General features: G+C 32.7%; 2 protein-coding genes across 2 annotated transcripts; one reads left to right on the plus strand and one right to left on the minus strand.

The window, feature by feature from the left end:
- Positions 1–1,296: 1,296 nt before the first annotated feature.
- On the minus strand, positions 1,297–3,710 carry LOC114157032 (PHD finger protein ALFIN-LIKE 1-like). Its single transcript, XM_028037700.1, has 4 exons — positions 3,577–3,710; positions 2,879–2,984; positions 1,939–1,997; positions 1,297–1,521 (listed from the first exon to the last, which is right to left on the minus strand). The coding sequence occupies exons 1-4, from the start codon at positions 3,673–3,675 to the stop codon at positions 1,429–1,431; spliced, it is 357 nt and encodes a 118-aa protein (XP_027893501.1). The 5' UTR covers positions 3,676–3,710; the 3' UTR covers positions 1,297–1,428.
- Positions 3,711–9,190: 5,480 nt separating this feature from the next.
- On the plus strand, positions 9,191–12,959 carry LOC114157416 (uncharacterized). Its single transcript, XM_028038360.1, has 8 exons — positions 9,191–9,298; positions 9,430–9,564; positions 10,406–10,474; positions 10,602–10,696; positions 11,025–11,151; positions 11,551–11,668; positions 12,351–12,427; positions 12,604–12,959. The coding sequence occupies exons 2-8, from the start codon at positions 9,475–9,477 to the stop codon at positions 12,712–12,714; spliced, it is 687 nt and encodes a 228-aa protein (XP_027894161.1). The 5' UTR covers positions 9,191–9,298; positions 9,430–9,474; the 3' UTR covers positions 12,715–12,959.
- The last annotated feature ends 243 nt before the right edge of the window (positions 12,960–13,202 follow it).

The following is a 13,202-nucleotide window of genomic DNA, read 5'->3' on the forward strand; positions in this document are numbered from 1 at the left end:
AGGTTTTTCAGTCTGACTTAGCAGGTAATCTACACCAAACAGCTCACCTATGGATAAAAACACACAGTGATACTAAAACAGTCCTTAAAACATTCCACACATTTTTGACTCAAACGCATTATGTTAATAGATTTTTATTGCGTATTTTCTTTTCTTTTACAGATTTGATACCGGTGTATTTTGCTGGTGGTGTGAAGTTTGGGATGTACTCTCAGCCGGGCGCCTTCAGGGTGTTGTTAATGTTTCTAGCTTATTTGAAAACACCATGGCTTGCTGGTGACTCGATCCTAGTCCCGGTGTTATGCCGAGAAATGCATGCCTGCCGAGAATTGCATGCCCTGTCGCGGGAGCGCGCATTGCTCTAAACTCTCGTATATTGATGAGAAAACGGACTGAAATATGACCGAAGAGGAAATTTTTGAAGATATTTGTAACATTATCACGTTTCTTAACCATGTAAGACATAAAACGGTGGGTTTTATTTCGCAGATTAATTGAAATAAATACGGTTTTTATAGCTTTGAAACATATGAGTCGAACGTTTTTCAGTCAGTGTCTGATGAAAATGTTCTCCGCAGATGGTTTGAAATTCCCCGATTTTTCTTTTAACACCATAAGAGCTTAGAGCATTACAAAACAGAAGCCCATTATGTAGAACATTTTATATCATCCTTTACTGTCTAGTCTATTAATGTAGGGGGATGATTTTAATTTCTGAGCCTGCCAATATTTGTATCCCCTGTCTATTGTCCTGTTGATATGAAACTTACAGAAGTAGCTCAGAGAACATATGTGATTATGTAGAAAAGGTAAAATCACTCTTAACTCTTTATTTCTCCATTTTAGCAGGGGATGCATTTTACGGCAAAGCCTGTCATTAGCCTGCCAAAATATGCATGCCCCCTCTATTTTTCTCAAATATTATCCTATTGATATGAAACTTATACCAGCAATTCATAGAACAAGTGTGATTATGTAGAAAAAGTTATTTCACTCTTAACTCTTTATTTCTCCATTTTAGCAGGGGATGCATTTTTTGGCAAAGCCTATTATTAGCTTGCCGATATCTGCATGCCCTCTCTATTTTTCTCAAATATTATCCTATTGATATAAAACTCATACCAGCAGTTAAGGGAACAAATGTGACTATGTAGAAAATGTTATTTCTTTATTATCGCTATTGCAAGGATACCGAAGGAAATAAATCTGACAATGCAACCATGCTAAATGTAAAGCATGCACAAACCATTTTTATTTTGGTTTAACATAAAAATTAAATCACTTTTTTTCATTAATTTCAACAAAAGAATATTCATAACAAAAATTTTTGGAAAACCAATTAAGTCAACGAAAATTATGTCACATGTTTAAACTGAAAATCCACTAAACTGCAGTCATTAACGAATTAGATTGGTACAAACATAAAATCTATAAACACATTGCACAGCAGTAGTCTGTGTCGGTTTGTGGGACCTTAACGCAGCCTTGGTGGTACCACCAGTTGCATCTGTCACATGTGATCTGTAAATAAATAATACAAAATAGTCAAATAACAACATAAAGAATATTCAACATAAAGAATGTTTTTTTTTTTAGTTCCTTATCTGTTTACTGAAGGTGATATTGGGTTTTGCCAACATAAAGCTTCTTCTTAATTATCAATATATGATTGGTAGAACTTTATTTGAGGAGATGACAGCATGTTCCTGACATGTATGGAGGTAAAAAAAATTCTAGGACCACAAGCAACTGTGTTTAATGTTTTACGACTGTACTTAAAAAAAAAAAAAACTTAAGCTACTTCCCACTTACCTGCCTTGGGTGTTTATTTATTTTAGTATGATTTATTTTTGTATATCTACATACTTTGCAGCTATTTTAAGGATGGTATATGGTTTGCTTGAATTGATTTTTCACTGCATTACATTGTTGTCTTACCCACATGTGATCTTCTGTGTCCTCACTGCCACAGTGTCTGCAGAGATTCTCCACTGAGTCTACAGAAAAACAAATCGCATCTTTAAATCAATGTTATAAAATAAACTTAATGGTATTTTTTTTGCGTTTTTTTTTCTTCTAAATAATTCCATTTGTTAGTGTTCTTTTGAAAGTGGAACAATAATCCTCTGTGTAGATCTCAGTCGTCTAATCATCCCTTTTTGATAATGTCTGGTCTCATAAACAAATACAAGTAATAGAAACTGTACATCATATTGGCATATTAGGCAGGCGCACATGGTGTCTGTCTATTCATGAATTGAAACACACATGTATTCAAGGTATTTCTGGGATTTATGGTAAAAGAAAGCATCACTTAGTGTTTACTTTTTTATAATTTTCTCCAACTTGAGCCACTGAAAGTATAAAAATGGCATTCAGAAAATTTTAATATGTCTACATATATATGTGTATACATCTTGTGAAATTTGTCATTTTGTAAATGTTAATTTTATGAAAATACAGTAATGAATATAATGGTTCACATAATACATCTCATTCCAGTTTTGTACTTTCACAAACTGCAAGTCCTTTTGCTTATTAAGTTACATTAAAGCTACTCAAGAAAAGTGTAATTGTATCCTAGAACAATTTTAAGTTTGTTGATTATGTTTTTTGCCTCAATAGTTATTGGGCTGTGTTATGTGTAATTTATTTATTAGAGATCAAGGCCAGGTGTATTGAAATGTTCTTCACTAATTGAATTTGACATAAACACTGACATGATTGTACTTCACACATCTGCAAAGTTCAATATTTTAATATTTCTAATTAGATAAAATAGCTGACCTAACACAATTTTTTTGTGCGTGCATGATTTTACACACAACATAGTATCCCACCCACATAGGAACTGAATAAAACATATGTCAAAAGATACCTGATTCTGAGAGAAGTGTGGAAGACATGTTGAGTCTCATGGTATTAACAGCTTCTGCTGTTGATGGAAAGTTCTGGTCCTTGTTTTCCAGTATGCACTCTGCAAACTGTAAAGGCAAATATATTTTTTTGAAAAAAGAAAGAAGATTAACAGCGGACTCATTACAAATACAAAATATTTGTCAAAGTATTAGATTGTCATATAGAGGTCATGACATTTATGAATAATTAGACATTTTTGCTGTACTTATTTCAGACTTTTTTCATTGTCATTAAGATACATCAACTGTGTAATAAAGCAATATAATTCATAAACTACATTATATTTCAGGTAGAAATGCAGTTTAAGTTGTTAAGCCAAAGCTGTTCATCATCTTAAAAGTTCTACTCCTACAAAATAGCATTAGATTAATGGCAATGTGATTATTAGACCACCACTTTCATATTAATCTTTTTTTCACAACATCAAAAACGTAAACAAGCATGTATACCAATATATTGATATATAATTCTATCTATCTTCAGACATAGATAGATATACATGTATGTGGAAAGAGACAGAACAGTACACATAAAGGTTATATAAATTGATTTGTAAGCAGACAATGTTCGACATTACATAGGAAATATAAGTAATCATAGTCAAGTATATATATATATATATATATATATATATATATATATATAAACAGCACTTACTTTAAGCGCAAACACACCACATGAAACCATATCTTGCTGGATGGCATGGGTGACAGTTTCACATTTCCACCTTGAGACTTTCATCTCTTTGCTTCTCATAAATGCCCTTTTTGAGAGGATAAAATGTTAAATTAACATTCTAGTTATCCAATTATGACATAATATTATTATATTATTATAATAAACAATAATTGTTCTTGTTTTTCTCACCTTGTTGCTTCCAAGCACCTCTTCACATGTTTTTGGGACTCTCCAAGTGAGTTAAGGAAAACTGTCCTTTTTTCAAGTGGATAAATTACCTAAGGATGAAAAGGTAATGCCCAACTCAGGAATTTTCAGTAACAATATAAATTAAGAAGTGCCCAATATGATTAACACTTTAAAGAATGAAAATCATTTGTTGTGATATTAGATTTATTTGTGTTATGGTTTTATGGACATTTCCAATCATTTTATATTTATTTCATTTTATAAGTCTTCCTTGTTTATCACACAATTACAAAGAAAGACATGTCTTACAATAAGTAAAAAACATTTTTTAAAGTATTTTGCTTCTTACCACTAGCATCCAATGGTGACTTTCATTAACAATCCCCACAATTATCTTAAACGTTTCTGGATCAATCTAAGAAAAAAAAATACATGGAAAAGTTGAAAAATTAATTATAACATTTTATTAACCACAAGTTGATATAACATCAAATGTAATTTCAAATTTAAAAAGTTTTCCACACAAACCTTTAACCTGGAACTCTTTTTGAGCCAAATCCGTGACATTTCAAAGCTGTCAATTACTCTGGCTTGTTCCTGATGATTCCTATTGTAGTTATTAACCATCAGATGAAGGTAGGCATTAATAACCTGAAAAGAGTAATTTTTTTAAAAGAGCAAGTTTAATGTATAGCTTCTCTAAAGGTTTATTATAAGTGCATTTGAAAGCGTGATCTAGGAGGATAGAGACAGTGACATCCATCCATCTATCCAAAGCTTTATTGAAATTAAGGTACCTCACTCCCCAGCTCCTGTCCCGGACAAATTCTGGCAAAGTCCGAGCTAAATAATTTGTAGGGTCCTATCTTCGACAGGAGGACATATGTGTCTTTATGTGTTCCTCCCCACACCTTGTTTAAAACAAAGAAATATTTCATAAATACAAATATTAGACATGAATATAAAGCACATGTAAAATATGATGCCAATGTAGATTTCATGATTACTTATTTCATATAAAAAAATTGAAAGCTTTACCGAATTGACAAACTCTGTGCCTTGGTCAGTCAGAATTCTTTTGGGGGCTTCAAATTGAAAAACAAATTTAAGAATTTGTTTAGTGACCTCTTCTGCAGTTTTAGTGGTAATTGGGTATGCCTGTGTCCATTTTGTGTAATAATCTGTCATCACGCAGATGTAGTGATTTCCACTTTCTGTGGTTTTCAGTTTTCCTGTAAGGTCCATTCCGATAAGCTCGAACGGTTGTGAAACCTATATGGAAAGAGGAAAAACTTATACAATAACAGATTAGATCCAAACATTTAATTCAGCCTTATGTTATGGTTGTCAGCATAGAGTAACATACTATATTCCTTTAATTATTTTGTTATCAATACCTTTATTGGGGTATGCTCACTGGTGTCCTTTATTTTATATCCTGCAGACTGGCAAACAGCACACTCTGATACCTGCAGAAGTGATAGCATTTGAAAAGTTGCACATATATATATATGTGCAACTTTTGTTATATATTATATATTGTTATATATTATATATTATATATATTATATATTGATATATATATCAATTCAAATTTTATTTTATTTGTATAGCACATTTCACCAGCAAGGCATTTCAAAGTGCTTTACATGAATACATGCATAAATCAAAAGTGTATATATATATATATACAGTACAGACCAAATGTTTGGACACACCTTTTAATTCAATGAGTTTCCTTTATTTTCATGACTATTGACATTGTAGATTCACACTGAAGGCATCAAAACTATGAATAACACATGTGGAAATATGCACTAAACAAAAAAGTGTAAAACAACTGAAAATACCCCTTATATTCTAGTTTCTTCAAAGTAGCAACCTTTTGCTGTGATTACTGCTTTGCACACACTCTGCATTTTCTTGATGAGCTTCAAGAGGTCGTCACCTGAAATGGTTTTCACTTCATAGGTCAACCTGCCCTGTCAGGTTAATAAGTGGGATTTCTTGCCTTATAAATAGTCATGAAAATAAAGAAAACCCATTGAATTAGAAAGGTGTGTCCAAACTTTTGGTCTGTACTGTATATATACTGCTCAAAAAAATAAAGGGAACACTAAGAGTTAAACACCTGTTTAAGTGTTCCCTTTATTTTTTTGAGCAGTATATACAGTATATATATATATATATATATGCACCTTTTGTATGTATGTACAATTATTTTGTATTCAATTATTTTATGAGTTTTTACCCATTTATCTATGTCTCCAGTCATTCCAGGCCAGTAGAAACGTCGAGAAATGGCATCTCGTGTTTTCTTATGGCCAGTGTGACCTCCTGAGGCGCTTGCATGGAAATCCAAGAAGATCTCATTGGCTTTTGTGGTACCACAGACAACTTTTAATTTTGTATTTCTTCCCTGTCCTTTCACGTAGAACAGTTCTTGTCCTATCACCAACAAATTAGTAACAGAAAACACTTATTTTGGAGCAATGTTATATGTAAATAAGTCTGTTCAAAACGTTTTTGAAAAAAATTCAATTTTAAGCACAGAGTAAATTTATATGCCATATCAAAGCAACAGTATTCAAAACAAAATATAGACTTAGACAGGCATATCCATTTCACTTTAATGCTGCAATTAATGTCATTTCAAAAGTTTCATTTGGTTTCTCCAATTACAACTAACAAATCACATAATTCAGTTAAATTTCTCCCCTCAGTAACAAATGTTATGAGTAGTTTTATAAACAAAGATAACGTAGACTGTACTGTTGACATTCCATTCACATAACAAAAACCATAAGAATTTATTTAAAGTAATACATTCAGAAAAAGAACAGATACAACTAGAAAATTCCTTAAGAAATTTAACCGGGGCCTGCTAAAGTGTGCCCGTCGGTTTGGGCCCGGCGTTCTCATGCTACAAATTAGCATCAATGCTAAGGAACGCTGCAATCATATGAGGAGAATCACAAGATTGTTGACTAACATGCACCATTCAGTATGATAAAGTAAGTGTATCAGCTAAAATTAGCATGATGTAAAAATAGTCAAGGCTTTGATTTTGCAATTGTTGTTAAGCTTCATTTCAAAGGGCCAACCTAATCCCATGTAGTCATTGGATAAAATCAGTTATATAATGCTCAAAAGAGCAATTACTTGATTTAAAAATATTTAAGGCTTTTATTTTGAAATTATTATTATGCTTCATTTTAAAGTTCCGAACTAATCCCATGTGTAACAGTTACTGAGTTAAATCAGTTATATACAGCCCATAGCAGCAAGTAGTTCTAAAGGCCAGTTCAGTCCTGATCTTTCAACTGAGTGTTCCGCCAATAGCCTCTTGAGTTCCGTTGCTATGGTAAATAATTGTCTCAGCAAAGTGTGAACTGTTAGTGAGAGAGGCTGGGGCAGAGAATACTCTGTTTGAGCCAGCCAGTTTTACCCATAAAAAAGCATTGGGAACAACTCCTTTCCATTCGGGAACCGTAATACATATTCGAAAAGCGTTTGAAGCGTATGAGAGGCCTATTTGTCTTCTGCGATAGTCCCGCAATTCATATCTCTACCTCACTCACAGCATTAACAGCGAAGAGAGAAATAAATGGTTTGCCCAGATCTGAAATTCTAGTCAAATACATGAGAGAGCCTCAGACAGCCTCAGAAAATCCTGTCGCATGACTTTGCTCTGAAGCACCGTGACAGAAAACCGTACGGTCTAATAATAATAAAGAAACCTTTCTTGGGAGAATAGTAATAGGTTCCTGCCATTGCTTTGCATGGCAGGCCCCAACTACAGAAGACTTAAAAATAATACTCACCTTCAACTTCGTAGTTGTTCGCTTTGCGACGAATTTCAGTTTTTTGAGCCTTTGACAAACCACTCTCGTAAGAACCATGAACTTTATATTGAAGGATTGTCTCAAAAAGCCTAGGATCCATATTTTCTAATGAAAATAACAAGAACACCGACTACCAAGACCAACCAGGATGAACAGAGTCAAACTGAATAGTTTGATATGCTCCACTATGGTAAACAATGCACTTAATTGGATGATTAAGCCCCGCCTCCTTCGTGTTCTTCGGATCTCTTTATGCTTAAGTTAGTTAGGGCTGCTGCTGCTGACTCTTCTGTCAATGAAAGGTACAGAGGAAAGTCAAATGTATGAGAAAATTCGTAAATATGTTTTCTTTCGCTGTTTAAATGCTGAGGGGGATTAAAGAGGCTAACACTAGACCGCAGTGAAGTTAGTTTCAAGTTGGATATTCGATATTCGAGCTCCGGGGAGTAAGCGGCGTTTAGCTCAAGGTTGATCCGATTTATGAACGTTACTGTCGGCCAGCGGTTCTCTATCGCTCCCGGCCGCAGCGCCCGAAGGTTCACTTAGGGACTATCAACAAATTACCGAACCAAACATTCCTATCAAAGAAATGTTAATAAATGCCTTGAATTGTAACCAACTAACTAATTGTCATTGCTAATTCATGCTTTTACATGAGCCAAAATAGCATCTATAAAATTTTAAAGTCATATACAATATTTTCAATAATTTTAATATTAAATAATATAATGTTTTCTTCAATAGCTTCCAGGTCATGTGACCTAATGACTCTAAATCACTTTGAAATAATTATAATAGTCTCTATAGATGAGGCACAGTCATTTGTTTTCCATTTTTGATTAATTTTCCATTTTTTATTAATTTTTCTTGTCAAAATTGAGGGTTTTTCTTCAATAGCTTCCAGGTCATGTGACCTACTGACTCAAAATCACTTTGAAATAATTATAATAGTCTCTATAGATGAGGCACAGTCATTTGTTTTCCATTTTTGATTAATTTTCCATTTTTTATTAATTTTTCTTGTCAAAATTGAGGGTTTTTCTTCAATAGCTTCCAGGTCATGTGACCTAATGGCTCAAAATCACTTTGAAATAATTATAATAGTCTTTATAGATGAGGCACAGTCATTTGTTTTCCATTTTTGATTAATTTTCCAATTTTTAGGAATTTTTTACGTCAAAATTGAGGGTTTTTCTTCAATAGCTTCCAGGTCTTGTGACCTAATGACTCTAAATCACTTTGAAACAATTACAATAGTCTCTATAGATGAGGCACAGTCATTTGTTTTCCATTTTTGATTAATTTTCCATTTTTTATTAATTTTTTTGTCAAAATTGAGGGTTTTTCTTCAATAGCTTCCAGGTCATGTGACCTAATGGCTCAAAATCACTTTGAAATAATTATAATAGTCTCTATAGATGAGGCACAGTCATTTGTTTTCCATTTTTGATTAATTTTCCAATTTTTATTAATTTTTTACGTCAAAATTGACTAAAATTTACTTTTAGTAAGAAGAACATCCCTAAACCATTTGACAGCGAAATCTCTTTTATTGTGACACAGAAGTTGTAGTAGCAGTTGTTCCGTCACAGATTAAAGGTCGGAGCATTGTGATTCATCATTCTGACTTGTGCACTCTTCGACCATATCAGTGGTTGACAGGGGAGGTATGTGTTTGTTTCAGTCATTTATAAAACATCTTCATTTTCAATATTAATACAAACCAATTTTGAGATTTGTATGAGAAGACTTTTGGATGCATGTTTAATATGTGGAAATGATGATATTCCTTGTGCAGATCATTGAAAGCCTTCTGCATGTGGCTGCCCATGCATTGGGAGTCATGGACACCTTCTACATCCTGAATCACTACTCAGCTGGTGTGATTTTGTTCGGGGACAGAACTGAGCTTCCTAGACAAAGTTTACCAAAGGTAATGGATTTCTTTGTTGCTATATTATGTCATTATAAGATGAATGAACAGAACTTTCACAGTTACACATCATTTACACAGAGCTACAAAATTGACAACAAAATTACTTCTAACATGAAATCATATGTAATGTGTTTTTGGCAAATATGTGTGCTTGTTGATAAAAAGAAGAACAAGATTTAGTTTTTTGAAAAGGTTTGAATTAAAAGCTGGGTTGGTTTTAAAAGAGTCTTCTGAAAGAATTGCCATGTTTTACTGACTACTTGGCTGTTTTAAACATTGAAACACTTGACAAAATTAATGTAATTGTTCACTGCCATGCAAGTTCCAAATATAAGTGTCATATATATGGTTATCCATGCAAATGAAGAGCTGAACATGGCAGTAAGGCTGGACAACTTCTTTAGAAAACATTACATAATTAATTCCACATTTTAAAAAAAATTCTGTACTAGACACTACATATAGGATTTCAGAGTAATGTAAATGTCAATCATTTAATAAAGTAGAAGTAAGAATCTTGATCTAGTTGCACCCACATTAATCTTGGCTAAGTAATTTCATTTGATATCTTGTATGTGTCCTACTAACTAACATCAACATCACTGCAAGCTTTACACCATCCCACAGCAGCCTGTACAGGGCAATATTTAACACCTTAATTCTTGTAAAACAGTGTATTGATTATTTTATCATTTTTAAAACACCTTGTCATTGAAAAGAAAAATTTTAAGTAAAAGTAAATACTGACATGTGGGAAAAGATTAATTGCGAGACATGTGCTTAAAGTTTTTCTTTATGTTAACATTTAAATTTTGAACATTTTTAAATGCCATTTCAGGTAAACTTTGACAACTATGAAGCAGTTCTGTCATTTGTCCTTGTGAACAACAATCACTGGAAGTTGCTGGTTTGTAATTTTTTGTCTATAATAAATATTTTTTCATTTTATGGTTTGGATAGAGCATGACATATTCACATTAGTTTTAATGAAATTTTTCTTTGTTATGCCCCTTTCCTTTGTTGATCTGTTTTAGTACATCAATGCAGAAGCCAGAACTGTGTTCCTAATAGATCCTGCACAAGTATCATCTGAGCTTGTGGACTCCCAAAAGGCAGCTAAAAGAATACAGTAAATAAAGCTCTAATAAATTTTTAAAATGTATTAAAAATTAATAAATTTGCAAAGTGACCACATAGAGATTGAGTTAAAAATCTTAATGTGTGTGACATTCAGATTTAAGAATACATTATGGAAATATATTATCCTTAATATTTTTTACAAATATATTGTGTAAAAAATATTTACATTAATTTAAATATTTATGTAAATATTAATTTCAATAAACTTAACATTGTTGTTGTTAATAGAAACTGATAAGAGGAAAGCGTGAGTTGTCTTATGAGTGTAATTACAGAATACAATTGCTCTTACACAAATCATTTTGTTTGTTATCCAGAGAATACTTCAAAATGAGAAGGACATGCCATGGAAAAACAGACTGGGTTGGGATCCAATGGAAAGGGGGGACAATGCGCCACCCTATTCAACAAGACGGAAGCAGCTGTGGAGTTATTGTAGTCAAAGTAAATTAACGAGTTCATGTTTTTTGTTATACAAGTGTGGACACTGTGTAATTATTATAGAGAAAAGTTGTCTATCATCAAATACAGTCTCTATGGTTAGTTAAAATGGGCTTTCGGAATTGTGGAAAGAGTGTGTATTCACTTGGAGGAATACAGACTCCCCCAACAGTAGCCCATAACTGGGGTCAGTGCAACATGCCACACAGTATTTGTAATTACACTTCTTCCATCATCTTCTAAATGTTGAAACATTTAGATGTTTCACTACAGGTATCTGTACTAACAAACATACCTGTTTTAGTATGTGTGGATACACTATATATGTCCACATGAATGTTTTAAGTCTGATGCATTATAATGCAATAAAAAAAGTCTTTAAAAACTTTTTTTTTTCTTTAGATGGCAAAAGCTTGGATGGAAGCCTTCCCTCTGATGCCAGATGTAGATTTTGACACAACAAAAAAGGCAATGAAAAGTGAAAGAAGAACTCTCGCTCTTCAAATCCTTGATGCATCAGGTATACCATATGTGCATGTCTTTCATTTCGACTTACAATACATAAACATACACACATATATATTTTAGAATCTCCCCATCTCTTTCATTACTGAACCAGTCTCGACTGGTGAATTTAAGGTTTTTTATTTTATTTGATTAAGATCAACCACCATCATCAAAGTCACCACAATAACCTCAATAAATGTGAAAACTAAAACATATACAAACATTGGAATACAAAACATGAACTTACAATAAAGATAACAAAACTAAACAGATCTCGCTGCTTTCGCTGGGGAACACTAAGTTTTGATTTCTTTGTGACAAGCACATCTTGACAGTTCGATTAATTCACTGTTTCAATGACTCTGTCAACTTAGATAGGGTCTGCCCTCATTAGCTCCTGCAGCCCGTGAGGTCAATAAAAACATAAAAACATTACAAAATGCAAATTCCATTTAACAAAATATAAACCACCAACAGTGCCAATCCAAACAGACAAAAATACCTAAACGATATGCAACCTTGATAATTTAGAGAAGTTACTTTACAAATGTATTTTAAGTAATCTCCAAGTATTAATAATTTTAAATGAATTTTCTGAAATAATTAGCTATTTTGTTTTATACATATATATATATATATATATATCTTGTTTGAATATGCTGTATATTATGCTGTATATTTCTTCTTGATTACAGTATTCGATGACCACTGTTGGTGTGCGATGTGCGCTGCATACAAAGCCCCGGGGTCTGGCCCTGGAATGACAGACTGGGTGAGAAATCAAGAGTTGTCAATGTAAATTTCAGAAGTAGACACAGGAAATAACTCTTGGGAGCCATGAAATGTTTTATATAACAAATGACAAGCAAGTAAACACCAAACTGTGTGACAGGAGATGAGTAAGTTCAGTACTGCTAAACATGTATATTTTCTTGTATTTGTGAACAGATCCAGTGTGACAACTGTGACCGATGGTACCATGCCCTGTGCATAAATATGAAGAGCACAGAATTTCAAAAGAAAAAAAAAGGCAGTTGGAAATGTGTATTGTGTAGTTAATCTTGAAACTAGAAACTGTGTTCATTATTGTTCGAAATACTTTTTGAAAATATCTGTGGAAAATGAAAATGTAATATGTTTGTTTGGCATTGATGCTATGTGTGATGTATAAAGTGTACTTGAATGATTTCAAAGAGATTTGAAGTCATTTTATGACGTAATCTGAAAACTATTAAGCAACAATCTTAAACTTTAAGGAAAATATTCCTAAGAATTATAAAATAAAAACATAAAACATAAATGACTGTGCCTCATCTATAGAGACTATTATAATTATTTCAAAGTGATTTAGAGTCATTAGGTCACATGACCTGGAAGCTATTGAAGAAAAACCCTCAATTTTGACAAAAAAAATTAATAAAAAATGGAAAATGGCTAAAAATGGAAAACAAATGACTGTGCCTTATCTATAGAGACTATTATAATTATTTCAAAGTGATTTTGAGTCAGTAGGTCACATGACCTGGAAGCTATTGAAGAAAAACCCT

Source organism: Xiphophorus couchianus, chromosome 14 (assembly GCF_001444195.1).
Source record: "Xiphophorus couchianus chromosome 14, X_couchianus-1.0, whole genome shotgun sequence".
Lineage (NCBI taxonomy): Eukaryota > Metazoa > Chordata > Actinopteri > Cyprinodontiformes > Poeciliidae > Xiphophorus > Xiphophorus couchianus.

Coding starts and splice junctions, on each gene's coding strand:
- LOC114157416 (XM_028038360.1), top strand. CDS start 9,475: ATGGACACCTTCTACATCCTGAATCACTACTCAGCTGGTGTGATTTTG. Junction 9,565..10,405: donor CTAGACAAAGTTTACCAAAG/GTAATGGATTTC, acceptor ATGCCATTTCAG/GTAAACTTTGACAACTATGA. Junction 11,669..12,350: donor TCAAATCCTTGATGCATCAG/GTATACCATATG, acceptor TCTTGATTACAG/TATTCGATGACCACTGTTGG.
- LOC114157032 (XM_028037700.1), bottom strand. CDS start 3,675: ATGAGAAGCAAAGAGATGAAAGTCTCAAGGTGGAAATGTGAAACTGTC. Junction 1,998..2,878: donor CACACTTCTCTCAGAATCAG/GTATCTTTTGAC, acceptor GTTTTTCTGTAG/ACTCAGTGGAGAATCTCTGC. Junction 1,522..1,938: donor ACACAGAAGATCACATGTGG/GTAAGACAACAA, acceptor ATTTATTTACAG/ATCACATGTGACAGATGCAA.